At 43.9% G+C, this 22,574-nt stretch overlaps 1 protein-coding gene across 8 annotated transcripts in view; it reads right to left on the bottom strand.

Annotated features, from left to right (window-relative positions):
- PCM1 (pericentriolar material 1) overlaps positions 1-22,574 on the bottom strand; it is a 74,522-nt gene that overhangs the window by 32,152 nt on the left and 19,796 nt on the right. For all 8 annotated transcript variants that reach the window (XM_081332521.1, XM_081332522.1, XM_081332520.1 and 5 more), the window contains 10 exons: positions 19,765-19,919; positions 18,936-19,159; positions 16,001-16,149; positions 15,084-15,213; positions 11,006-11,119; positions 8,831-9,021; positions 7,681-7,872; positions 4,265-4,487; positions 3,478-3,623; positions 168-358 (listed from right to left, as the gene is read on the bottom strand). In XM_081332521.1, the coding sequence (XP_081188647.1) occupies positions 168-358; positions 3,478-3,623; positions 4,265-4,487; positions 7,681-7,872; positions 8,831-9,021; positions 11,006-11,119; positions 15,084-15,213; positions 16,001-16,149; positions 18,936-19,159; positions 19,765-19,919 (1,715 nt within the window). The remainder of the gene's footprint in view (positions 1-167; positions 359-3,477; positions 3,624-4,264; positions 4,488-7,680; positions 7,873-8,830; positions 9,022-11,005; positions 11,120-15,083; positions 15,214-16,000; positions 16,150-18,935; positions 19,160-19,764; positions 19,920-22,574) is intronic.

The following is a 22,574-nucleotide window of genomic DNA, read 5'->3' as shown; positions in this document are numbered from 1 at the left end:
GTTCTACATAATATTAACAAATTTAATTAGTTAGAAGATACTTAAGAAAACCAAGAACAATTCGCTTTGAAGAGAGAACAATATGAAACTAGGTAGTGCTTTCTGGCCATTTGTTTGCAACAAGAAAAGCAGTATCATTGCTACTCCTAAATTCTGAAAATGCCTACCTGGTGGGAAAGAAGAGAAATTTGTGAATCCAGGCATATTGAACAAGTTCATTGCTTGAGAAGGGAAACTAAAGGGACAAAACACAGTTGGTGATGGATATGGTGGTGCCCTGTTGTCTTTCTCCTCTTTGGGTGTTCTGGTCTGCTGTTTTTCTTGCTGACGCATGAGATTATTTAACATTTGCTTCAACCTGTTAAGTAATTATTTATGAAAAGAGAGTAATATAAAGTTGGGGCAAGTAATTAAATTACATTTAATTATTGAGCAGAAGGAAATAAATGTTTGCTATAAGTAGCTATAAGAAAGAATAAAACCAAGATATTCTACATATTTAACATACGCCTTAACCTCTACGTATCTTTTAAAAACTAAGCAAGGCTGTTATAATTAATTCATTGTTGCTATAGTCCTGGAAATGTTCAATCTTTTAGAATGTACTGTACTGTAATAGTAGTGTATTAATTGATTATAACCTTATCAACGTTATAACCATACAAAAAATAAAAATAAAATAAAGGATCTAATTCTAGATAAAAGAAAATATAGTAATAAAATACATTTGTGGTGAATACCAAAAATCAGCATGTAGATAAATATACTATCTTTGAGCATACCCTGTTTAAAATAAAGGGTTCTTAGCTTAACCTCCTTAGCTGTAAACCTAGCAGTTCTAATCATAATATATACATTAGAGCTCAGAAGGAAATAGGACAATCTACTACTCAGATCCCAGCAGGCCGTCTTTCAAGTAGGGATGTTAAATATTTAAGCCTAAGAGGGGCATATAGTTGACAGTCAAGTTGGAACACTGTATATACATGTCCACTAACGATATGGCAGGCAATGGAAGTGCACATATTTTGTCATGGAATCCAACACCTCAAAATTTGTTCTAGAAAAGGTCCTTCTTAAGAATTGCATCAAAATCTTTGACAGATATTTCAAATTGGAAAATAGTTTTGTTCTTTCGCCAACCAATTTGAAGATCTATTTTTTGTCAACACTCCTTGTCAGCACTGATATCTAGAATTCTGTTTAAAAATGTTTCTTGCCTGGGAGGCAGCTGAAAGTAAATAATGCATGGCAAACCCATGCCATGAATTAACTTAAGTTAGCTTACCCAAGAATTAGGCTGAAATCATACTTATGTGTTCTACTAAACATACATGAGTAGCATATCAGGATCCATTAAATGAATCCTTTACGAGTATGTAAAAACTTTAATTATTAATTAGCTATATAAGTAATGGTACCTATTTCTGCTATGACTGTAGGAGCTGATGTGTTCTTATCAGTTCCAAGTATGCTTCCATGTATGATTTATTCACAAACCTATGTCGGCAAAAACTATTCCCAAATCAGTAAAAATCCACTTGCTCACTAAAGTTCTTCATTAATCTTCCAGTCATATTTTGTGTCTTTTGCTAAATACCTTCACTTTAAAGTTGGTTTTATTGAAGTTTAAAAAAAATAAGAACATAGACGATATTTAGTTTTCACAACAGTCTTCAATGGCCTATTTAATAGTGTGTCATTAGAAATATGTCAGGATATAAAAGGATAAAAATGAATTTATCATGGATCTTTGCATAGGAGTGTCTGAAAACTACAGGAATTCTGGAATATCACAGACACAGAGTGAAAAAGCATCGGGGCTAGAATATAAACCTATCTAACAGCCTTTTGGGTGAAGTTAAAGGACCATTTCCCCCACGCAGACTGTCAAATGGGTGTTTGAGTAGAGGGCCTTAACCAAGAGTTAAGAGTCTGGATTCCATATTTAAGTTCGGCAATATTTTTCCACAAACTGTTTTTTTATAAAACCAAAAGCTGTATTGAGATATGTAAAGGCAGTAAACAGTTTTTTGTCATTAGTTCTTGTTTTGTTATGAGATGGTGTAAAATAAAACAATTGTCTGTTGTGGGGCACAGATCTAGATCCAGCTTGTTCCTCCACTAAGAAATATCTTTCCATTACCCAATCTTTTATTTTTCACCAAAGGTATTTTGCCTGCATTTTAGTCACAATTCCAATAAAGTGTATTGGTCTATAATTTTGGGGCACCATTTTGCCCCTTTTTATATATGGGAACTGTAATTCCCATATGACTGGGATGCAACTTGTATTATTTATAAGGGAGAATAGCCCTGCAAAATGGGCCCACCAATCAATATGTATCTTGAAGACTTCTGGAAGTAGAAAATCTTCTCCACGCACCTTATTAGATTTCAGAGATTGAATAATACATTTGATTTCTGATACTGACACTAGAGGCCAGGGAGGAAGGTTTACAAAGGCTAGAGCATCAGTACTTTGCTTAGCCGGAAGCCCATGGTTAGGATTAATAAATAATTTGCATAAAAACTCTCCTAAATTGAAGCTGTAACAGAAATATGGCAATAGCACTTAGATTTATATACTGCTTCACAGTGATTTACAGCCATCTCTAAGCAGTTTACAGAGTCAGCATATTGCCCCCAACAATCTGGGTCATCATTTTTACCGACCTTGGAAGGATAGAAGGCTAAGTTGTCAACCTTGAGCAGGTGACAATCGAACTGCTCAGCTGCTTGCAACTGGCAGTCAGCAGAATTAGCTTGCTATACTGCATTCTAACCACTGCACCACCATGGCTCATATATATCCAACACAGAACTGAATTTTACATTCATTCAATAAAACAATACAATGTTACAGAGGAAAATTGAATATCTCTGTTTTGCTGTAAATTACAGATCTGACCATATTTTAATAGTTCAGGAAGCTTTTTAGAGGTTATCAGTTTCTTGTAATCATGCCTAATTTTTAATATTTTAACAATCTTTTATGGCAAGGCGTCCCTGGACCTGGCACATTGCTGCCCTCAGTAACTGGTACATAAATAGAATCAAACCAATTTGAACTTATTTCCTATTAGTTTCTAGTAAGAAGTTCATCTGTTAAAAATTTCCAAGACGATTAGCGAATTGGATCGGGATTTCATCTGGACCTTGGATACAGAAGGAAACTGAGTTTCTCAAAGTCTAGGTTGTTTTGAATTCGGAAAGTTGGATATTGCCTTAGTATCCAGCTTGGCCCAATTGAGTTTTCTATTCTACTGCATTTCAAAATTAATTACTGCTATTACTATTATTAAAATGCACCTGACTAAAGTGTATTTTTGCACTTTCCAAAATACGGTACTTTCTTTATCTGTAACTTTCACATATAGAAATTTAATGTGAAAGAATTCTCTTAGAATAGATACATCAAAAATAATTAAATGCACATAATTATGTTGTGAAAAAATGTAAAGTTAAAGTGGATACCTTTGAACATTATTTTGTTGCCAGGTCAGCTGTGCATAGCACTGATTTAATTGATGCATTATAAGGTGTACCTGTGGTGAAGCAACATTACCAGGCATGACACTATAAGGACCTGTAAGCAAGGTCTGCAGTAAACAAGAGAGCATCTGCAAACAAAAATAATGTTAAGTATTTTAGACTTTTAAAAAGAATGCAGTAGGTCAAATATATATCGGCCACTATCGTAATTATTTTTCCAGGAGCAGCATCTTAGTCCAAAAGTTCTCCAGGAATACATGAGGTCTGGTAGAAAAGCCTCTCGGCTTATCCTATGGCTCAGAGCTACCCAATGTCTGAATTTATTTTCAGTTTATTAAACTTAATTGATTTTAGTTCCTGGTTAAAACTGAGCTAGAAAAATCCAAACAGTTCATAAAATATTTAAGGTATATTACTGAAACTCTAACCATCCCCAAAATCTTTTCGCATAATTTTGCAAAATCTTTTGGTATAATTTTAGAAAGGTGTTTTAAAATGGTTAAAATAAAATAACACATAATAGCTCTCCAAAGGGAGACAAGTACTATTTGCTGCAATACTCATTTACAGATTCCTATTTTAAGATCTTACGGAGGAACACAAGAAGAAACACAACTGGATTAAAAAAAATCCACATTGGTGAGAAGGAATAAATTGGATATGCACTGAAATGTTTTAGGATTCTTGACCAAAATAAGCCAAATTCGCAACCTGAAAAAAATTCACCCATGCTGAAGAAATCTCTTTAAAAAACATTTTTACAACATACCTGTTGGTCCTGCATTAAAGTCTGACAAACACTGACACTGAATTCAAGATGCTTCTTTAATTGGTTAATTTGCTCTTGCCATTGTTCTTTCTCCTCCACGTAAGAAAGTTCAGACATCCAGCGATGATTTTCTTGCCGTCGCATGCTGATGTTCTGTTGCTGCCTTGCTTTAGCTAGAGGGCGGTAGTTTCCATCCGCTGAAAGAGGACGAGGATTCTTCCAGCTAAGAGTATTGTTACAAAAAGAGATTATTATTCTAGAAAATCATCTCCTGGTACAACCAATTCATCAAATAAAATTGCAGCCATGACACAAATGCAACAGATTTAAAAACCCAGAGACCTCATTTGGAGGAAAACTTATTTCTTATTTCATACTGTTTTACAAGTATGTTTTCTTCATCACATGTGTGTAACCAGTCCCCCTTATTTCTTAGGGAAGGAATTGCTCATCTCTGAATATATACTGGTAAACAACTTGTTTTCACTGCAAACTGAACTAAAACATCCCAAAGTACATTTAATTAATTCTTAGAAGTTACTGAGTTTTAGTAGCTGAAAAACTGAATAGCAGAATGATAAGCTGATAAAGGAAATACTGAGAGGTCCTTGATGCTCTCTGAGTTTGTTTTTCTACAGATCTTTCATTACCCAAACCAGGTAACATCACCAGTGCTAGTAGGAAGTGGGATTTGCTCTGAGTTTATATTCTAATAGCTGGTCCTGTCAATGTTCATGGGAGTGGCTTTGGTGGGCCTTTGGTTGGGCTATTTACTGTTAGCTTATTTGGTGGTTCCTTGATTGGAAAATTGTTTGCTTGTTGATTATTGGTCTAATGTTAATCTCAGAGTTAATCTCTGCTCATCTGAATGTTGATTGTTGGTGTGATGTTTTGGTTTTTTGTTCCCTTTTTGTCTTATCTCTTTCGAATGGTATATAGATATCATTTATGTCTGTGTGCCTGTTGACAGCTGATTTGTCGGAGTATCAGGGTTTTAGGAATTCTCTAGTGTTTTTGGACTTGGCTTAGTCTAAGATGGTCAGTTTTCCAGTTGAAACTATGGTTAAGTTTGTCTATATATTGTGAAATTAAGACGTTTTCATCATGACTTTTGACTATTAGTTGATGTTCATGGATGTGCTCTGCTAATCTTCTGCCTGCTTGTCTTATATAGTAGCTGTTGCAGTCTTTTCACTGTATGTTGTAGATCAAAAATCTCCAACCTTTTTTGATTGGTGGACTGGAGGGAAAGGGAGGGAAGAATTTTACCTGTGTGACAATTGCTAGCACTGCCCTGTTTTCGCTGCGCGGCGCCCCGTTTTCATAGTGGTGGCGGCGCTAGCACATGTGGGGGTAAGTGCATGCACACATATGCACGTACTAGCCAGCCTGTTCCATGGCCTGGTGGCCAGTAGGCCACAGCCCGGTAGCGGGCCGCAACTCACAGGTTGGGGACCCCAGTTGTAGATGACTCCTGTTTTTCCTTCTGGGGTTGCTGGGTTTTTTGAAATAATCCACTCTTACTTTGAGGCAGATTTACAAAATACAACTTTTCAGGATAAATCTCAAAATAAACAAAATTAATGGTGATTTAAGTAATAGCTTAAGGATTAGTCAAAGGAAATTAAAACATATCACATTACGTTTGGTTACACAATTAGTCAGCTGTTTAGACTGGATTTGGTATTTTTGCCAACCTGTCAAGTTCTTCCCAGGGACCTGGGAATCAGATTTTGCTGTTTAGTAATTACAGTTGCAGGATTTAAGATGTTCCAAATAAAGCTGACTTTTGCAATTGATTGATGATTTTGCCAATGCCAATGGTGATCAAGTGATGCTCTGCCCCAAGGTGCCTGTGTATAGATGCTTGTCTACTTGAATTCTAAAATCCCAGAGCACTTTAGCTTCTTTATTTTCTATTATTTTGTGGTCCCACTAGTTCTTGCTTGCATGCAAATGGTATTTCTTGTACATTCAAGTTGGTCTTCCTTCTTACAGTTTTCTAGAATCACCTTGTCAATTAAGAGCTGATCTTTTGTCCCTGGGCTGCTTGGGTAGTTTCCTTTCTACTCAAATGGAAAATGTTTTCAAATAGATGCTGTTGGACTGCATTATCTACACCAGTTAGCAATTTGAAAGCTGTTGCTAAATAGGTAATTGGTCTGTAATTACCTGGTACTGCCCATTTTGTTGGATCTTTTATTATCAGGTAAGTTTTGCCTAAAGTTAACCCATCTTCAATTTCATATCTATCATCTATCTATCTATCTATCTATCTATCTATCTATCTATCTATCTATCTATCTATCTATCTATCTATCTCTGCCAATCTCCATCACAGAGTGACTCTGGGCAGTATACAGATCAAATGTGATATGTTATTAAAATGTGTCAGCTTGTCTGAGAACAACGTGAAGCCAGCCTGCCTGGTGAGCGGAAGATCGGAGAGAGGGAGACAGAGGGGAGAGAGGGAGATGCACAGCAGCCTCTATTTCTTTTTAATTAAACTGTTCAATCAAATTGCTCCCCTTGTGTGTGTGTGTGTGTGTGTGTGTGTGTGCGCTACCGTAAGTTTTACAGCTCCCGGTGTTTTTTTTCCCCTCTGGGAAATGTTTAAGGTTGCCGACCCCTGATCTATACTACACTATGCACTATATACTGTATATTATACACTGTACATTACATTACTCCTTGTATGTACAATCACACTTGGCCAATAAAGAATATTCCTATTATAGTTCATTAATCTGGCATAAGTTCTATAAATTATTTCTCACCATATTATTTATGGGAGAGACACTCTTCATCTGGCTCCTTATTAAGTATGGTTGAACTCTGGCCTAACTCTTACCTTGAATAATACATGTAAGCCCCACAATCACATCAAGGTAGTACCTCATTTATTACTACTACTTATTATTACTACATGCTACCTTTATTTTTAGTCAGTTCCAGGTATGGGACAACTTGCCACAATCAACTCACCATAGCCAACTCACCACGACCAACTTGCTGTGGGACAATTCACCATGGCCAACTCACCACAGGCCAACTCACTGTGGGACAATTTAACAATTCAATTTAATTATTTAAAATAATTTTAAAAATCTTTTCCTTTTTTATTCACATTTCATTTTGTTCCTCCTTTGGCATTCATTCTTTAATGGTTCTATTCTACTACTATTCTACTGCTATTCTACTATTTCTTTGATATTAGTGTAACTCTTATCCCGCGGTGAGTTCTCTGGTGGCAAACTGGCCATGGTGAATTATCCTGTGGTGAATTGGCCATGCCAAGTTGGCCGTGGCAAGTTGTGGGTGACCACAAGGCAGCACACATACTTAATGCTCCTGCCTCCTATTTGGACATAACAATCTCTGAAGTGGTTGGGCTGAAGAACAGAAATTCAACTAACCTCTCCTTATCTTCTTTTGCACAATATGAGATTTGATCTATATTGGGACACATGGACATTTCATTGGAACTACATTCTTGTTCTTCCTCTTCCTCTTCTGCTTGAGCCAGCCCATCAGAAAGGTATACTTCTTCATCACCTTCATCTTCATCAAATGCACACTGTGTAGATCCTCCCCATGTTGCCATTGTCCTAGCATTAGGAATTTTAAAAGTTATGCTAAAGTATAATAAAAGTGAAAATAAGTCATACAGAGCTAAAACATTACATCATATCAAAAACAATGTAAAATATTTCCCAAATGAATATCTTATTCATTTTTTTATTGTTTAGGAATTGTGAGAATACCAAATGACATCTAAAGGATAAATATACATTTTATTAATATACTCCCTTTTGGTGGATTTATATACTGTTAATGCAGAGAAGTACAAAATTGATCTTGGAAAAACTACACAACAGCATTTAGAAACGCATGATCTAAGTCTATGACAGGAAGATTCCATTAGAAATAAACTCTTTAGCTCTGCCTCAACTGTGCTGAGTATGAAGTGAAAATGAAGTGAAAATACTCTCGTGACTTTCAAAATTTTGTTACACATTCTTGTGGAATGGTATTTCATGACCTGGCCTATTTTAAAGGGTTAATATTATCTATAAAAGAACAAGTGATTTTTTTAAAAAGCAAACTATAATGTGATAGTTGCTGCTCATGTTTATACTGAGCTATAAACCTGACAACCTAACCAGCATTCTGGCCAATTATAATAATAATTAAAACATGATTGAGAGGATCAAAATTTAAAGACATTTGAGCCCTAGAAATTTTTATTAAGAGAGTCACTTTATAAAAATTTTATAAACCTTATTTTTATAAAAAATAAACGTTTTTATATAAATGGCGCTGCAACAACCTATTAGGCAACCACTTTAACTGCAGGGCTGATGAAACAGGGTAGAAAAAGGAAGCAACAATATCCCACGCTTATCAGCATTTAGGATAACTTGTAGAGAAAAGGACCCCCTTCTCCTCAGATAATGCTCAGACAACTCTAATTATAACTATTTTAAATGGATCCTAACCCTTTTGGGGGGGAAATAGTCTTTACAAGATTTTTTTTCATACCAGATGAATAGAATTTAATCTTACTTTTCTGTTCTGCTTTGCTGGGGAGTACACCGAGTCTCTGATCCATTACTTTTAACAGATCCAGGTGCAACAGGTGAAGCATCTGCTAAATTTTGTCTTCTCTGATGCTCAGCCATTAAAGCTTCTAGTTGTTTTCTTCTTTGTCGCAATTCTTCTCTTAAAATCTCATGTTTACGCACTTGAGACCACGTCTGTTTAAAAAATAATATTTATAGAATACTCATGAGGTTTAAGTCAAAGTATGTTAATACAAAATTATATACAAGGATAATTGTTTTTGCTAGATACACTGAAACTATGTATGTTTTGCAATGCCTCGAGTTAAAGTACGATAGTATAGAGCACGGGTCGGCAACCCACGGCTCCAGAGCCGCATGCGGCTCTTTGAGCCGTCTCCTGCGACTCCCAGTCGTCCTCTACCGGCGGAGGTTTGGGGACCTGCGCGCGCAGCTCTCCAAACCACCGCCATCCCGTTTGCACAGCTGCCGTGTTCGTCCATGTTTGACGAGCGCGGCAGGTCTCCAAACGGGCGGCAGTGGTTTGGAGAGGTGCGCGCACATCCTGCCAAACCTCCGCCGTCCTATTTGCACAGCTGCTGCATTCGTCCATGTTTGACAAGCAGGTCTCCAAACGGGCGGCGGCGGTTTGGAGAGTGCACGTGCACCTCTCCAAACCACCGCCGTCCCGTTCGGTCTGCCGCGCTCGTCAAACATGAACGCGGCAGGTCTCCAAACGGGCAGCAGCAGTTTGGAGAGGTGCGTACGCACTCTCCAAACTACCACCGCCCCGTTTGCACAGCTGCTGCTTTCGTCCGTGTTTGACAAACGCGGCAGATCTCCAAACGGGATGGTGGTTTGGAGTGGTGCACGCGCACTCTCCAAACTGCCACCATCCCATTTGCACAGCTGCCGCGTTCGTCCGTGTTTGACGAGCGCGGCAGGTCTCCAAACGGGCGGCGGCGGTTTGGAGAGGTGCGCACGCACTCTCCAAACTACCACCGCCCTGTTTGCACAGCCGCTGCGTTCGCCCGTGTTTGACGAACGCGGCAGATCTCCAAACGAGACGGTGGTTTGGAGAGGTGCGCGCGCACTCTCCAAACTGCCACCGTCCTCTTTGCACAGCTGCTGCGTTCGTCCGTGTTTCTTTCAAACGTGGAGTAATGCAGCAGCTCTGCAAACGGCGGCGGCGGTTTGGAGAGCTGCGCAGCTCTCCAAACCTCCGCCTCCACGTTTGGAGAGCTGCTGCGTTCATCAAACGCAGAGGTTTGGAGGTCCTGGGAGAGGGGCAGGGCACTCGGGTGGCTCTGGCGGCGCCCGGGCTGAAGGCGCCGCTGCAACCCAGTGCCCGTCGCCAGGGAGACCCATTGCCGCCATCGCACAGGTGCCTCACGGCTCGAGGGAGCCGCGCTGCAGGAGACGCTCGCGAGGCTTCCTTCGGCCGGGAAAGGGCCCCTTGCCTCCGAGGGGGGCCGATCGGGATCCTCTGAAAGGCCGTTTCCTTCCTCGGCCTGCGAGTCCGTCCCTCCCCCCGTAAGCTGAGTCCGTCCCTCCCCCCCGTAAGCTGGCGGCACTGGGCAGCGACAGGTGCGTGTGGCTCAGGATGCAATGCGGGCATAGGGGTGGTGTGTTTTTGCTTGTTCTACACATGCGCGTGCGTGCCCACATGCACGTGCACATTTTGCGGCTCCCACTTTTTTGTGTGTATGACGGAACCGGTTCCGAGTGGCTCTTTTGCTGTTTCGGGTTGCTGACCCCTGGTCTAGAGAAAAGGTTCCATTCAGAGAACTCTAACAGTAATGTTATTAAGGAAGAAAAAGAACACAAGAAAAAAAAACTTTTTTCAAGCCACTGAAAAAGAACACAATGCTGCATTGACAAAAAGATGGAGTAAATATTCAGTCAATAAATGATGTAATTAAAGAGGAAGCAAGTTAGAAAATACAGAAAGTTCTTTGTCATTTGTCCTTTGGTTACTTGCAGCTTTCATAATGTTTATTATCAAACATTATCAGAGTCTTTAGGACAGTTTGTATATTCCATTTTGCTGTTTTGTTTTGAAAGTCCACTAAGAGGAAGAGACAAAGAAAACAAGTTTCTCTTTTCAGTTACAATGCTGTTGTATCGGTTTCTCTAAGAGAAAAATATAGTAGCATTATTAAAGAAGTACACATAGTACCTCACTATCAACTGCCAATTCTTCTGGTTGATTTGGAGACTTGCTTACTGTGCTGATTTCATTAGCAGCTGCTGTGGAAGTATTCCCTGCACAATTATCCAGGCTAGATGTCAGCTAAAAAAGAATTAAATATTAAAATTTCAATCTGAATATTCTAAAAAAACTTAAACCAAAAGAACAATATTGTCAGCGCTACGACAATTGAGAAACTACAGCCATTTTACCTTTTGCTTTCCTTGTGCTTTTTTCTGTTATTTGGGATTCTCAGATGTAGAAGGGGGAAAGGGGGGGAATGCTTAAGTGTTTTCTGTTAGCCATAACATTTGCAGCTGGGTGAGAATCAAGGTCAATGTTACTTACATAAAGTTTTGGCTGGATGAAAAGTTGGGAAGAGAGCCGGCTTTTAGAATAATTAGTGAATGTGATTTATGACAAACTTTCTGGGGTGGGAATTGCAACTTATTACTTTGTATCAGGGGGAGGGAACTTTAGTCTTGGGTTCAACTATGTACGTGGGGATAATTTGTTTCCTAAATAAAATGTCCTTTGAGGAATAAATCTTTGCCTTGAAGTTCTTTTAAAAGGTTTCATCTGTCGGAACCTTGACCAATATACAGTATTTTAATTCATTCAACTGATACCTCATGTCAGTAAACGTAGGCATCCTGGCTGTGTACTATGTATCAACAGTAGACTGAAGAGACCTTGATTAGTTTCTGGATATTACACCTAACTCTTTCTTCAATTTATTCAAAGCTGCATTTTCAAACAGATTTTTGCAATCAGGACCAAAGCCCCCTCCTCCCCTTTTTAAAAAATACCAAGATTAATCTTCTTGCTAGTGACTCACAAATAATATTGCCTGTAAGATTCTGTCCTTCCCTCCCTTAAATTAGAAATCGAAATGAATTTACCGTATATACTTGAGTATAAGCCGACTCGAGTATAAGCCGAGACCCCCAATTTCACCCCCAAAAACTGGAAAAAGTTATTGACTCGAGTATAAGCCGATCCGCCGTTCTGCAAGCCTCTGCCGCCAGCAGAGGCTCGATCCGCCATTTTGCAAGCCTGAATACACAGGAATACCCTGTGTGGCCAAGGCTCGTCGGCAGGTCTCCGTTCCTCCTGCCGACCTTTGGGGAGGTTTGGGCGCCTCCCCAAACCTCCCCAAACCTCGGCAGGTCTCCGTTCCTGTTTGGGGAGGTTTGGGCGCCTCCCCAAACCTCCCCAAACCTCGGCAGGTCTCCGTTCCTCCGCGCAGACCTGCCGACCTTTGGGGAGGTTTGGGCGCCTCCCCAAACGTCCCCAAACCTCGGCAGGTCTCCGTTCCTGTTTGGGGAGGTTTGGGCGCCTCCCCAAACCTCCCCAAACCTCGGCAGGTCTCCGTTCCTCCGCGCAGACCTGCCGACCTTTGGGGAGGTTTGGGCGCCTCCCCAAACGTCCCCAAACCTCGGCAGGTCTCCGTTCCTCCGCGCAGACCTGCCGACCTTTGGGGAGGTTTGGGCGCCTCCCCAAACGTCCCCAAACCTCGGCAGGTCTCCGTTCCTGTTTGGGGAGGTTTGGGCGCCTCCCCAAACCTCCCCAAACCTCGGCAGGTCTCCGTTCCTCCGCGCAGACCTGCCGACCTTTGGGGAGGTTTGGGCGCCTCCCCAAACGTCCCCAAACCTCGGCAGGTCTCCGTTCCTCCGCGCAGACCTGCCGACCTTTGGGGAGGTTTGGGCGCCTCCCCAAACGTCCCCAAACCTCGGCAGGTCTCCGTTCCTGTTTGGGGAGGTTTGGGCGCCTCCCCAAACCTCCCCAAACCTCGGCAGGTCTCCGTTCCTCCGCGCAGACCTGCCGACCTTTGGGGAGGTTTGGGCGCCTCCCCAAACGTCCCCAAACCTCGGCAGGTCTCCGTTCCTGTTTGGGGAGGTTTGGGCGCCTCCCCAAACCTCCCCAAACCTCGGCAGGTCTCCGTTCCTCCGCGCAGACCTGCCGACCTTTGGGGAGGTTTGGGCGCCTCCCCAAACGTCCCCAAACCTCGGCAGGTCTCCGTTCCTGTTTGGGGAGGTTTGGGCGCCTCCCCAAACGTCCCCAAACCTCGGCAGGTCTCCGTTCCTCCGCGCAGACCTGCCGACCTTTGGGGAGGTTTGGGCGCCTCCCCAAACGTCCCCAAACCTCGGCAGGTCTCCGTTCCTGTTTGGGGAGGTTTGGGCGCCTCCCCAAACCTCCCCAAACCTCGGCAGGTCTCCGTTCCTCCGCGCAGACCTGCCGACCTTTGGGGAGGTTTGGGCGCCTCCCCAAACGTCCCCAAACCTCGGCAGGTCTCCGTTCCTCCGCGCAGACCTGCCGACCTTTGGGGAGGTTTGGGCGCCTCCCCAAACGTCCCCAAACCTCGGCAGGTCTCCGTTCCTGTTTGGGGAGGTTTGGGCGCCTCCCCAAACCTCCCCAAACCTCGGCAGGTCTCCGTTCCTCCGCGCAGACCTGCCGACCTTTGGGGAGGTTTGGGCGCCTCCCCAAACGTCCCCAAACCTCGGCAGGTCTCCGTTCCTGTTTGGGGAGGTTTGGGCGCCTCCCCAAACCTCCCCAAACCTCGGCAGGTCTCCGTTCCTCCGCGCAGACCTGCCGACCTTTGGGGAGGTTTGGGCGCCTCCCCAAACGTCCCCAAACCTCGGCAGGTCTCCGTTCCTCCGCGCAGACCTGCCGACCTTTGGGGAGGTTTGGGCGCCTCCCCAAACGTCCCCAAACCTCGGCAGGTCTCCGTTCCTGTTTGGGGAGGTTTGGGCGCCTCCCCAAACCTCCCCAAACCTCGGCAGGTCTCCGTTCCTCCGCGCAGACCTGCCGACCTTTGGGGAGGTTTGGGCGCCTCCCCAAACGTCCCCAAACCTCGGCAGGTCTCCGTTCCTGTTTGGGGAGGTTTGGGCGCCTCCCCAAACCTCCCCAAACCTCGGCAGGTCTCCGTTCCTCCGCGCAGACCTGCCGACCTTTGGGGAGGTTTGGGCGCCTCCCCAAACGTCCCCAAACCTCGGCAGGTCTCCGTTCCTGTTTGGGGAGGTTTGGGCGCCTCCCCAAACCTCCCCAAACCTCGGCAGGTCTCCGTTCCTCCGCGCAGACCTGCCGACGTTTGGGGAGGTTTGGGCGCCTCCCCAAACCTCCCCAAACCTCGGCAGGTCTCCGTTCCTGTTTGGGGAGGTTTGGGCGCCTCCCCAAACCTCCCCAAACCTCGGCAGGTCTCCGTTCCTCCGCGCAGACCTGCCGACCTTTGGGGAGGTTTGGGCGCCTCCCCAAACGTCCCCAAACCTCGGCAGGTCTCCGTTCCTCCGCGCAGACCTGCCGACCTTTGGGGAGGTTTGGGCGCCTCCCCAAACGTCCCCAAACCTCGGCAGGTCTCCGTTCCTCCGCGCAGACCTGCCGACCTTTGGGGAGGTTTGGGCGCCTCCCCAAACGTCCCCAAACCTCGGCAGGTCTCCGTTCCTGTTTGGGGAGGTTTGGGCGCCTCCCCAAACCTCCCCAAACCTCGGCAGGTCTCCGTTCCTCCGCGCAGACCTGCCGACGTTTGGGGAGGTTTGGGGAGGCGCCCAAACCTCCCCAAAGGTCGGCAGGAAGAACTGAGACCTGCCGAGGTTTGGGGAGGTTTGGGGAGGCGCCCAAACCTCCCCAAAGGTCGGCAGGAGGAACGGAGACCTGCCGAGGTTTGGGGAGGCGCCCAAACCTCCCCAAACGTCGGCAGGTCTGCGCGGAGGAACGGAGACCTGCCGAGGTTTGGGGAGGCGCCCAAACCTCCCCAAACGTCGGCAAGTCTCCGTTCCTCCGCGCCCTGCCTGCCTGCTTCTTTCCGCTGCGGAAAGAAGCAGGCAGGCAAGGCGCGGAGTTTGGGGAGGTGCGCGCGCACCTCCCCAAACCTCCCCAAACTTCGGCAGGTCTCGGACGGCGGTGGCTTGGGAGAGGTGCGGGCGATCCCGGAAGCACCAAAGCCTCGGCCGCGCACAAGTCCTCGGTAAGTTTTTTTGTTGACTGGAGTATAAGCCGAAGTGGAATTTTTCAGCCCAAAAAGTGGGCTGAAAAATTCGGCTTATACTCGAGTATATACGGTACTTACTTGAAGATCTGGACAAGCCTTCTGCAGGACCTGAATTTTTTCTTGAATATTTGTAAGTTTCTTTCTTTCTTCTTGAAGATGTTTAAGTTCTCTCTTTTGTTGCTGAAGTTTAGCTTCATAAAATTTCTCCCTAAAAATAACAAATATTGTGTTACTATTTTCGGGGGAGGGGGGAATTACAGAAACAAATAACAAAATAGTAGCCTTGTAACTTAATAGGCAATTTCTCATGTTTCTCTTATTTAAAATTTATTCATAGGAGTTAATCTACATCAGACATGTCAAACACAAGGCCCGGGGGCCGGATCCGGCCCGTGAAGCGGTTTCATGTGGCCCGCGAAGCCATCCTGGAAACAGTGAGGGAATGGCCCCCACTGCCTTGGCCCTGGCCCAGAGACCCTCCTTCTGCCAGAGACCCTCAGATCTGTCCCACTCCTGCCCAGGCCCCAAAAGCCACCCTTGATGCGAACGATGTAGAGCTGGCCACGCCCACCCAGTAGGCCATACGCACTCTAGCCACGCCCACCCAGTAGGCCACACCCACCCTGGCCATACCCACCCGGCCCCTTGAGGGCAACCGCAATGCTGATGCGGCCCTCAATGAAATTGAGTTTGACACCCCTGATCTACATAGTTGGATGGCCAATGTGAAAGCCTGAAATATATTCATTTTAACAATGAAAATTGGTGAACCTCTAAGTTGGATCTTCCTAGAAGACCATGAAGAGATTGGCCAAGTCCTCTTATATTTTGTAAACTTTCCAGTATGAAGCGAAAGATGAAGATCTCTATACTTTTCCAGTATGAGTCTTTTTTATGTGGGTTTCAATTCGGGTCCTTCTAATGTGTATCTTCCTAAAATGCACTAATGAATCTGCAGCTTAATTTTATAACATTCCTTAATGAAAAAACCATACCTTGCTTTTTCATTCAGTCCAACACTTTTCTGTGATTTGTTTGCACTGGTTCGAACGTTGTTTGGTTGTTGCTGTCCTTTTTCTTCCTCAGCCAGAAAGAACTGTTCCACGTTACTTTGTCCTGCAGTCTCTGGTTCCATCTCATCATCCTAAAATTAATAGCAATATCTTCAGCAGCAGTTTCCTTAAAATTCCACCTATTCCTATTTTCAATATTTTAGTTCTCAGTCTTCAGCAATACCTGAATTCAAAGGTAAGTCTTGTCTTCCATTGTTTATTAGTGTACATTACACTAATTTAATGATAATGCAATGTAGAAAGGACATGTAAGAAATACTTATGGGAGAAAGTCTGATTATTTAATTGAAGTATGAACTTCAACTACTGAAGATCCATAGAAATGATGAGTTCCAGACCAACCCCAAATGTAATCCAGTGTTAATTTTGATTGCAAACTATTACTGCTCTCCAGAATCATTTTTTACAATTGGGTTATATAACATTCTGAGGATGAGTGGAAGCTACTGTTTGAAGAAAAGAGAGAAAATGACTTCTAGAATAAAAAAAAATATTTGAATAAGGTATGCTGAATGTAACCACCACCAAGTATATGTTAGAAATGACATTTATTAACCACTACATAAAACAGTGGTTATAATTCAGGACTGTTAAAACCTTTACTTCTGATAACAGAATAAACAATGTTTTTTTGACTCAGCTAAGATGTGCAGAACTACCATATTTTCCGGCGTATAAGACGACTGGGCATATAAGACGACCCCCTACATTTCCTGTTAAATTATAGGGTTTGGGCTATACTCGCCGTATAAGACTAGCCCTCTTCCAACGCACACCAAATAAAAATTAAAAAACATCAGATTTGATTTTAATATGGTAATTTTAATTCAAATGCTTATGACATGCAGGTGCTTAGTAGGAAAACTGTCACTTATAAACATAAGGCTATTTGTCATCAAACATGTAAACATAAACAGTGCAAGTGGATTAAACTATAATAATAATAATAATAATAATAATAATAATAATAATAATAATAATAATAATAATAAGAAGAAGAAGAAGAAGAAGAAGAAGAAGAAGAAGAAGAAGAAGAAGAAGAAGAAGAAGAAGTTGTTGTTGGAGGGGACCTTGGAGGTCACCTAGTCCAACCCCCTGCTAAGGCAGGAAACCCTATACCATTTCAGACAAATGGCTGTCCAATCTCTTCTTAAAAACTTCCAGTGTTGGAGCATTCACCGCTTCTGGAGGCAGGTTGTTCCACTGGTTAATTGTTCTAACTGTCAGGAAGTTTCTCCTTAGTTCTAGGTTGCTTCTCTCCTTGACTAGTTTCCATCCATTGCTTCTTGTCCTACTTTCAGGTGCTTTGGAGAATAGCTTGGCTCCCTCTGCTTTGTGGCAGCCCCTGAGATATTGGATCACTGCTATCATGTCATCCCTCACCCTTCTCTTCGTTAAACTACACATACCCAATTCCAGCAACCATTCCCTATTTTCCTAATTCACTTTTTCACTTTTCCTAATTCACTCTAAAGCTTTCCCTGCGCAGAGCCTTAAGTAACACCAGCTGCCTGCAATTAGTGCAGGTTCGCATCCCACCAGGCTCAAGGTTGACTCAGCTTTCCATCGTTCCAAGGTAGGTAAAATGAGGACCCAGATTGTTGGGGGCAATAAGCTGACTTTGTAATAATGCTGCTTGGGGTGTGTGTGTGAAAGCCCTAATAAACAGGCATATACACAGAATGAAGGCTATTGCTAAGCACATTGATTTGTGCTTTAAATTGTAAGCCACCCTGAGTCTTCGGAGAAGGGCAGGATATAAATGGGATTTTTTAAAAAAAAAAGACCAAATGGAAGATCCGCTCCAGGTTTTCCAGCCAGCCCGCCCAGTTCCTGAGTCAAATGTGTCCTTGGAGCTAAGCCGCTGCTCTGGCTGCTGCCTTCCCCACCTGCCTTTCAAGTTGGGATATACTACAGCTGCTCTTCAACTTTAGAAGGAAAGACGCCCAGACCCCAGCCTGTAAAAAATCACAGACTGCAGCTTCTTCTCCAATTGGTCCCGCTTTCCCTGCGCAGACTAAATGGGAGATCCGCTCCAGGTTTTCCAGCCAGCCCTGTCCCTAAATTTTCAGCACCCGGCGTATAAGACGACCCCTGACTTTTGAGAAGATTTTCATGAGTTAAAAAGTAGTCTTATACGCCGGAAAATACGGTATCACATAATAAACTCTTCCAGCAACATACTTCTTCCAATGCACAAACAGAAAACAAAATTCTTAACACACCAATTATCCATATATGTGGAGTTTAGTACATAATAAAGTATTTCACTTTCATGGAGAAAAATAGATATGCATATTTATAGCAATACAAGGCATCTTGAGTTTAGTTTTGATGATGCCAGTCATAATTAGTTAAATTTACACATTAAATTTACTTTAAAAAGGATGAGAAATTTAGGGGGGAAAATTGAAGGTAGCTGCCAAGGAATATCCAAATTACAAACTATCACAATGAACAGAGGGCAAGAATTCCAGATACATGATTATATGTATACCACCTACATATTAGCATATATTCAACAATACATTTGGATATTAAGTTGTCAATTTAAATGCCAATAGAACATATAACAAACACAAATTGAATACTTCAATTTGATAAAACTATCACTTAAATATGTATTTCTGTCACTAATGAGTTAAAATATTGCACTAGAAAGCTATATGTAATTGAACATAAAAATATAACTATAATTTAATTTTTAATAAACCTTTAACATTAGGATTCATTTTCAGTATTTCACCATTTAAAGACTTCTAAAACAGAAGCCATTACTGAACAAACCAGAACAAATAACACTCTTAAAAATTATCCTATTAATCCTGGCATGATTTTTTTTTAAAGGAAAATGTACCTGAACCATAGCCACAAGATTTTGAAGCTGTTTCAGTTTTTGCTTTGCTGCTATAAGTCTGTTAATCTTCTGCTCAAACTCAGCATCTATAGGACCGTCATCAGCTATGCTACTTCTTCGACTGGATAATGAAGTTTTGCTGACTCTATCAGCTTCAGCATCAATATCCTCATCATCATCTTGTGGGACAATCACACCATCATCTTTCCTATTATAGTGACAATCTGAAAGGGACAATAAACTAAATAAAGGAATGCAGACTTACAATATTTAATAAGCTATTTTAAAAGTAATTAGTGCATTGTTAAAATTAGTGTATTGTTAAAATTCTATTTATAATACAAATGTTTACAAAATGACAGATAACAAGTGCCACCTTAGAGCAGGTATATACTCATAAGGAAGCCGTTGTAGTCCCTTTATTGTCTCCTCTGAAATTTCCCTAGCTTTGTAATATCTTCTTCAAGGTATAGCAACCAGAACTATGGACAATATTCCAGGTATGGTCCAACCATTGTTTTTTTTAATAAAGGCATTATATTAGCATTTCTATTTTCCAATAAAATTTCTTATTATCCTAATATGCAGCTGACCTTTACAGCACAGGCACATTACATCAACACCTACGTTGAGTTGCTCACCTTTACTCCATGGTCATTCACTGCTAACACTGGTCTCATTTGTTTCAACAAATAGTTACAACTTTAACACTAATATGCATCATCATACCATATAACACTTGAATGACTGCTAAAAAACTAGAATGTTACTGATTAATTAATGTTTCAGTAAGAGTTCACGTAATAGCCAATAAGATATTGAAGCATACCTAAAGTTGAAGGCATATTTGGCATCCTTATATTAGCAGATTGATTGTTTATTTCACAGGATGTATTGAGATGTCTTCCATTTCGGTTATTACTTCCACACTGCAAATTGCTATTATAGTTAATTTCACCCCAGTTACTGATTCCTTGGGGATTCCTAAAAAAAATCCAGTACATTAAATATTAGATCAGTATCTTCAATTTTTCACAAGTTATATACTACGACAAAATAACAATTTCCTACACATATATACTAAAATATTTATTTTATCAAAAATATCCCTTTTCCCCTACTATAAACTATTCTAATGGACTTTATCAGAACAACCACCAATCTTACACAAAGCACACTTGCCAAGAAGTTGTGTGCCAATGTCAAGTTTAAAGAATACTTATTTTCATACTGACATGTTAATACAAAATAACCTTCAAATTCTCATGTTTGTTTCATGCTTTTAACTTACCGTATATACTTGAGTATAAGCCGACTCGAGTATAAGCCGAGACCCCCAATTTCACCCCCCAAAACTGGGAAAAGTTGTTGACTCGAGTATAAGCCGATCCGCCGTTCTGCAAGCCTCCGCCACCGGCGGAGGCTGGATCCGCGCTCTGCAAGCCTCCGCCGCCGGCGGAGGCTGGATCCGCGCTCAGCAAGCCTCTGCCGCCAGCAGAGGCTCGATCCGCCATTTTGCAAGCCTGAATACACAGGAATACCCTGTGTGGCCGCGGCTCTCGGGGAAGCCCTGGCTGTCCGCTTCCTCGCTCCACGCTGCCATTCGGGGCCCGCGCGTTCCCCGGGCAAATCGCGGCGCCCAGCAGGCGAGGAAACACGCCCGCTCCAGTCGCCCCCCCTTCCCTCAGGAGACGCGAAGCAAGTGACCGCCCGGAGCTTACCGAGGACTTGCTTCGGTGCTTCCAAGATCGCGCGCACCTCTCCCAAGCCGCCGCCGTCCGGAGACCTGCCGAAGTTTGGGGAGGTTTGGGGAGGTGCGCGCGCACCTCCCCAAACCTCCCCAAACGTCGGCAGGTCTCCGTTCCTCCGCGCAGACCTGCCGACGTTTGGGGAGGTTTGGGCGCCTCCCCAAACCTCCCCAAACGTCGGCAGGTCTCCGTTCCTCCTGCCGACATTTGGGGAGATTTGGGCACCTCCCCAAACCTCCCCAGGTCTCCGTACCTCCCCGCAGACCTGCCGACGTTTGGGGAGGTTTGGGCGCCTCCCCAAACCTCCCCAGGTCTCCGTTCCTCCTGCCGACGTTTGGGGAGGTTTGGGCGCCTCCCCAAACCTCCCCAGGTCTCCGTTCCTCCTGCCGACGTTTGGGGAGGTTTGGGCGCCTCCCCAAACCTCCCCAGGTCTCCGTTCCTCCGCGCAGACCTGCCGACGTTTGGGGAAGTTTGGGCGCCTCCCCAAACCTCCCCAGGTCTCCGTTCCTCCTGCCGATGTTTGGGGAGGTTTGGGCACCTCCCCAAACGTCGGCAGGTCTGCGCGACGTTTGGGGAGGTTTGGGGAGGCGCCCAAACCTCCCCAAACGTCGGCAGGTCTGCGCGGAGGAACGGAGACCTGGGGAGGTTTGGGGAGGCGCCCAAACCTCCCCAAACGTCGGCAGGAGGAACGGAGACCTGGGGAGGTTTGGGGAGGCGCCCAAACCTCCCCAAACGTCGGCAGGTCTGCGCGGAGGAACGGAGACCTGGGGAGGTTTGGGGAGGCGCCCAAACCTCCCCAAACGTCGGCAGGAGGAACGGAGACCTGCCGACGTTTGGGGAGGCGCCCAAACCTCCCCAAACGTCGGCAGGAGGAACGGAGACCTGCCGACGTTTGGGGAGGTTTGGGGAGGCGCCCAAACCTCCCCAAACGTCGGCAGGTCTGCGCAGAGGAACGGAGACCTGGGGAGGTTTGGGGAGGTGCCCAAACCTCCCCAAACGTCGGCAGGAGGAACGGAGACCTGCCGACGTTTGGGGAGGTTTGGGGAGGCACCCAAACCTCCCCAAACGTCGGCAGGTCTGCGCGGAGGAACGGAGACCTGGGGAGGTTTGGGGAGGCGCCCAAACCTCCCCAAACGTCGGCAGGTCTCCGTTCCTCCGCGCCCTGCCTGCCTGCTTCTTTCCGCTGCGGAAAGAAGCAGGCAGGCAGGGCGCGGAGGAACGGAGACCTGCCGACGTTTGGGGAGGTTTGGGGAGGTGCGCGCGCACCTCCCCAAACCTCCCCAAACTTCGGCAGGTCTCGGACGGCGGTGGCTTGGGAGAGGTGCGCGCGATCCCGGAAGCACCAAAGCCTCGGCCGCGCACAAGTCCTCGGTAAGTTTTTTTGTTGACTGGAGTATAAGCCGAAGTGGAATTTTTCAGCCCAAAAAGTGGGCTGAAAAATTCGGCTTATACTCAAGTATATACGGTAAGTAAACAAAGTCTTGAAATGCAACCATATAATTGTTCCTTTAGGAGAGACATTAGTTGAATTCAGATAGAGGTGAGCTTAGGTAGTTATTCAAATAAAAATAAAATAAAATTGATCAGCCTGATCAGCTTTAAGTTTGCCTAAGCCTGAAGATCTAGCCTCAATAACTAAACCAGCAAATGCAAGAAAATAAATATTCCAATCTTGAAATCCTCAAATAACTAAACCCAAACTCAGTTTTGTCTTGTTTCTTGTTAGCTGCCCACATGACCAGTACATACTTCCCTTCAATGAGAAATTCACATAAAACCTTGAAGCTCTAAAAAGTCATCTTCAAATAGGGTATCAACAGTAAACAAAATTCAATTAGGCCTGAAATAAGTACAAACATACAAATGAAAGATGTGAATCAGTTTTAGTCAA

The sequence above is a fragment of the Vipera berus genome (assembly GCF_964194415.1).
Source record: "Vipera berus genome assembly, chromosome: 7".
NCBI classification, from domain to species: domain Eukaryota; kingdom Metazoa; phylum Chordata; class Lepidosauria; order Squamata; family Viperidae; genus Vipera; species Vipera berus.
This window is presented reverse-complemented; position numbering and strand designations above follow the sequence as displayed.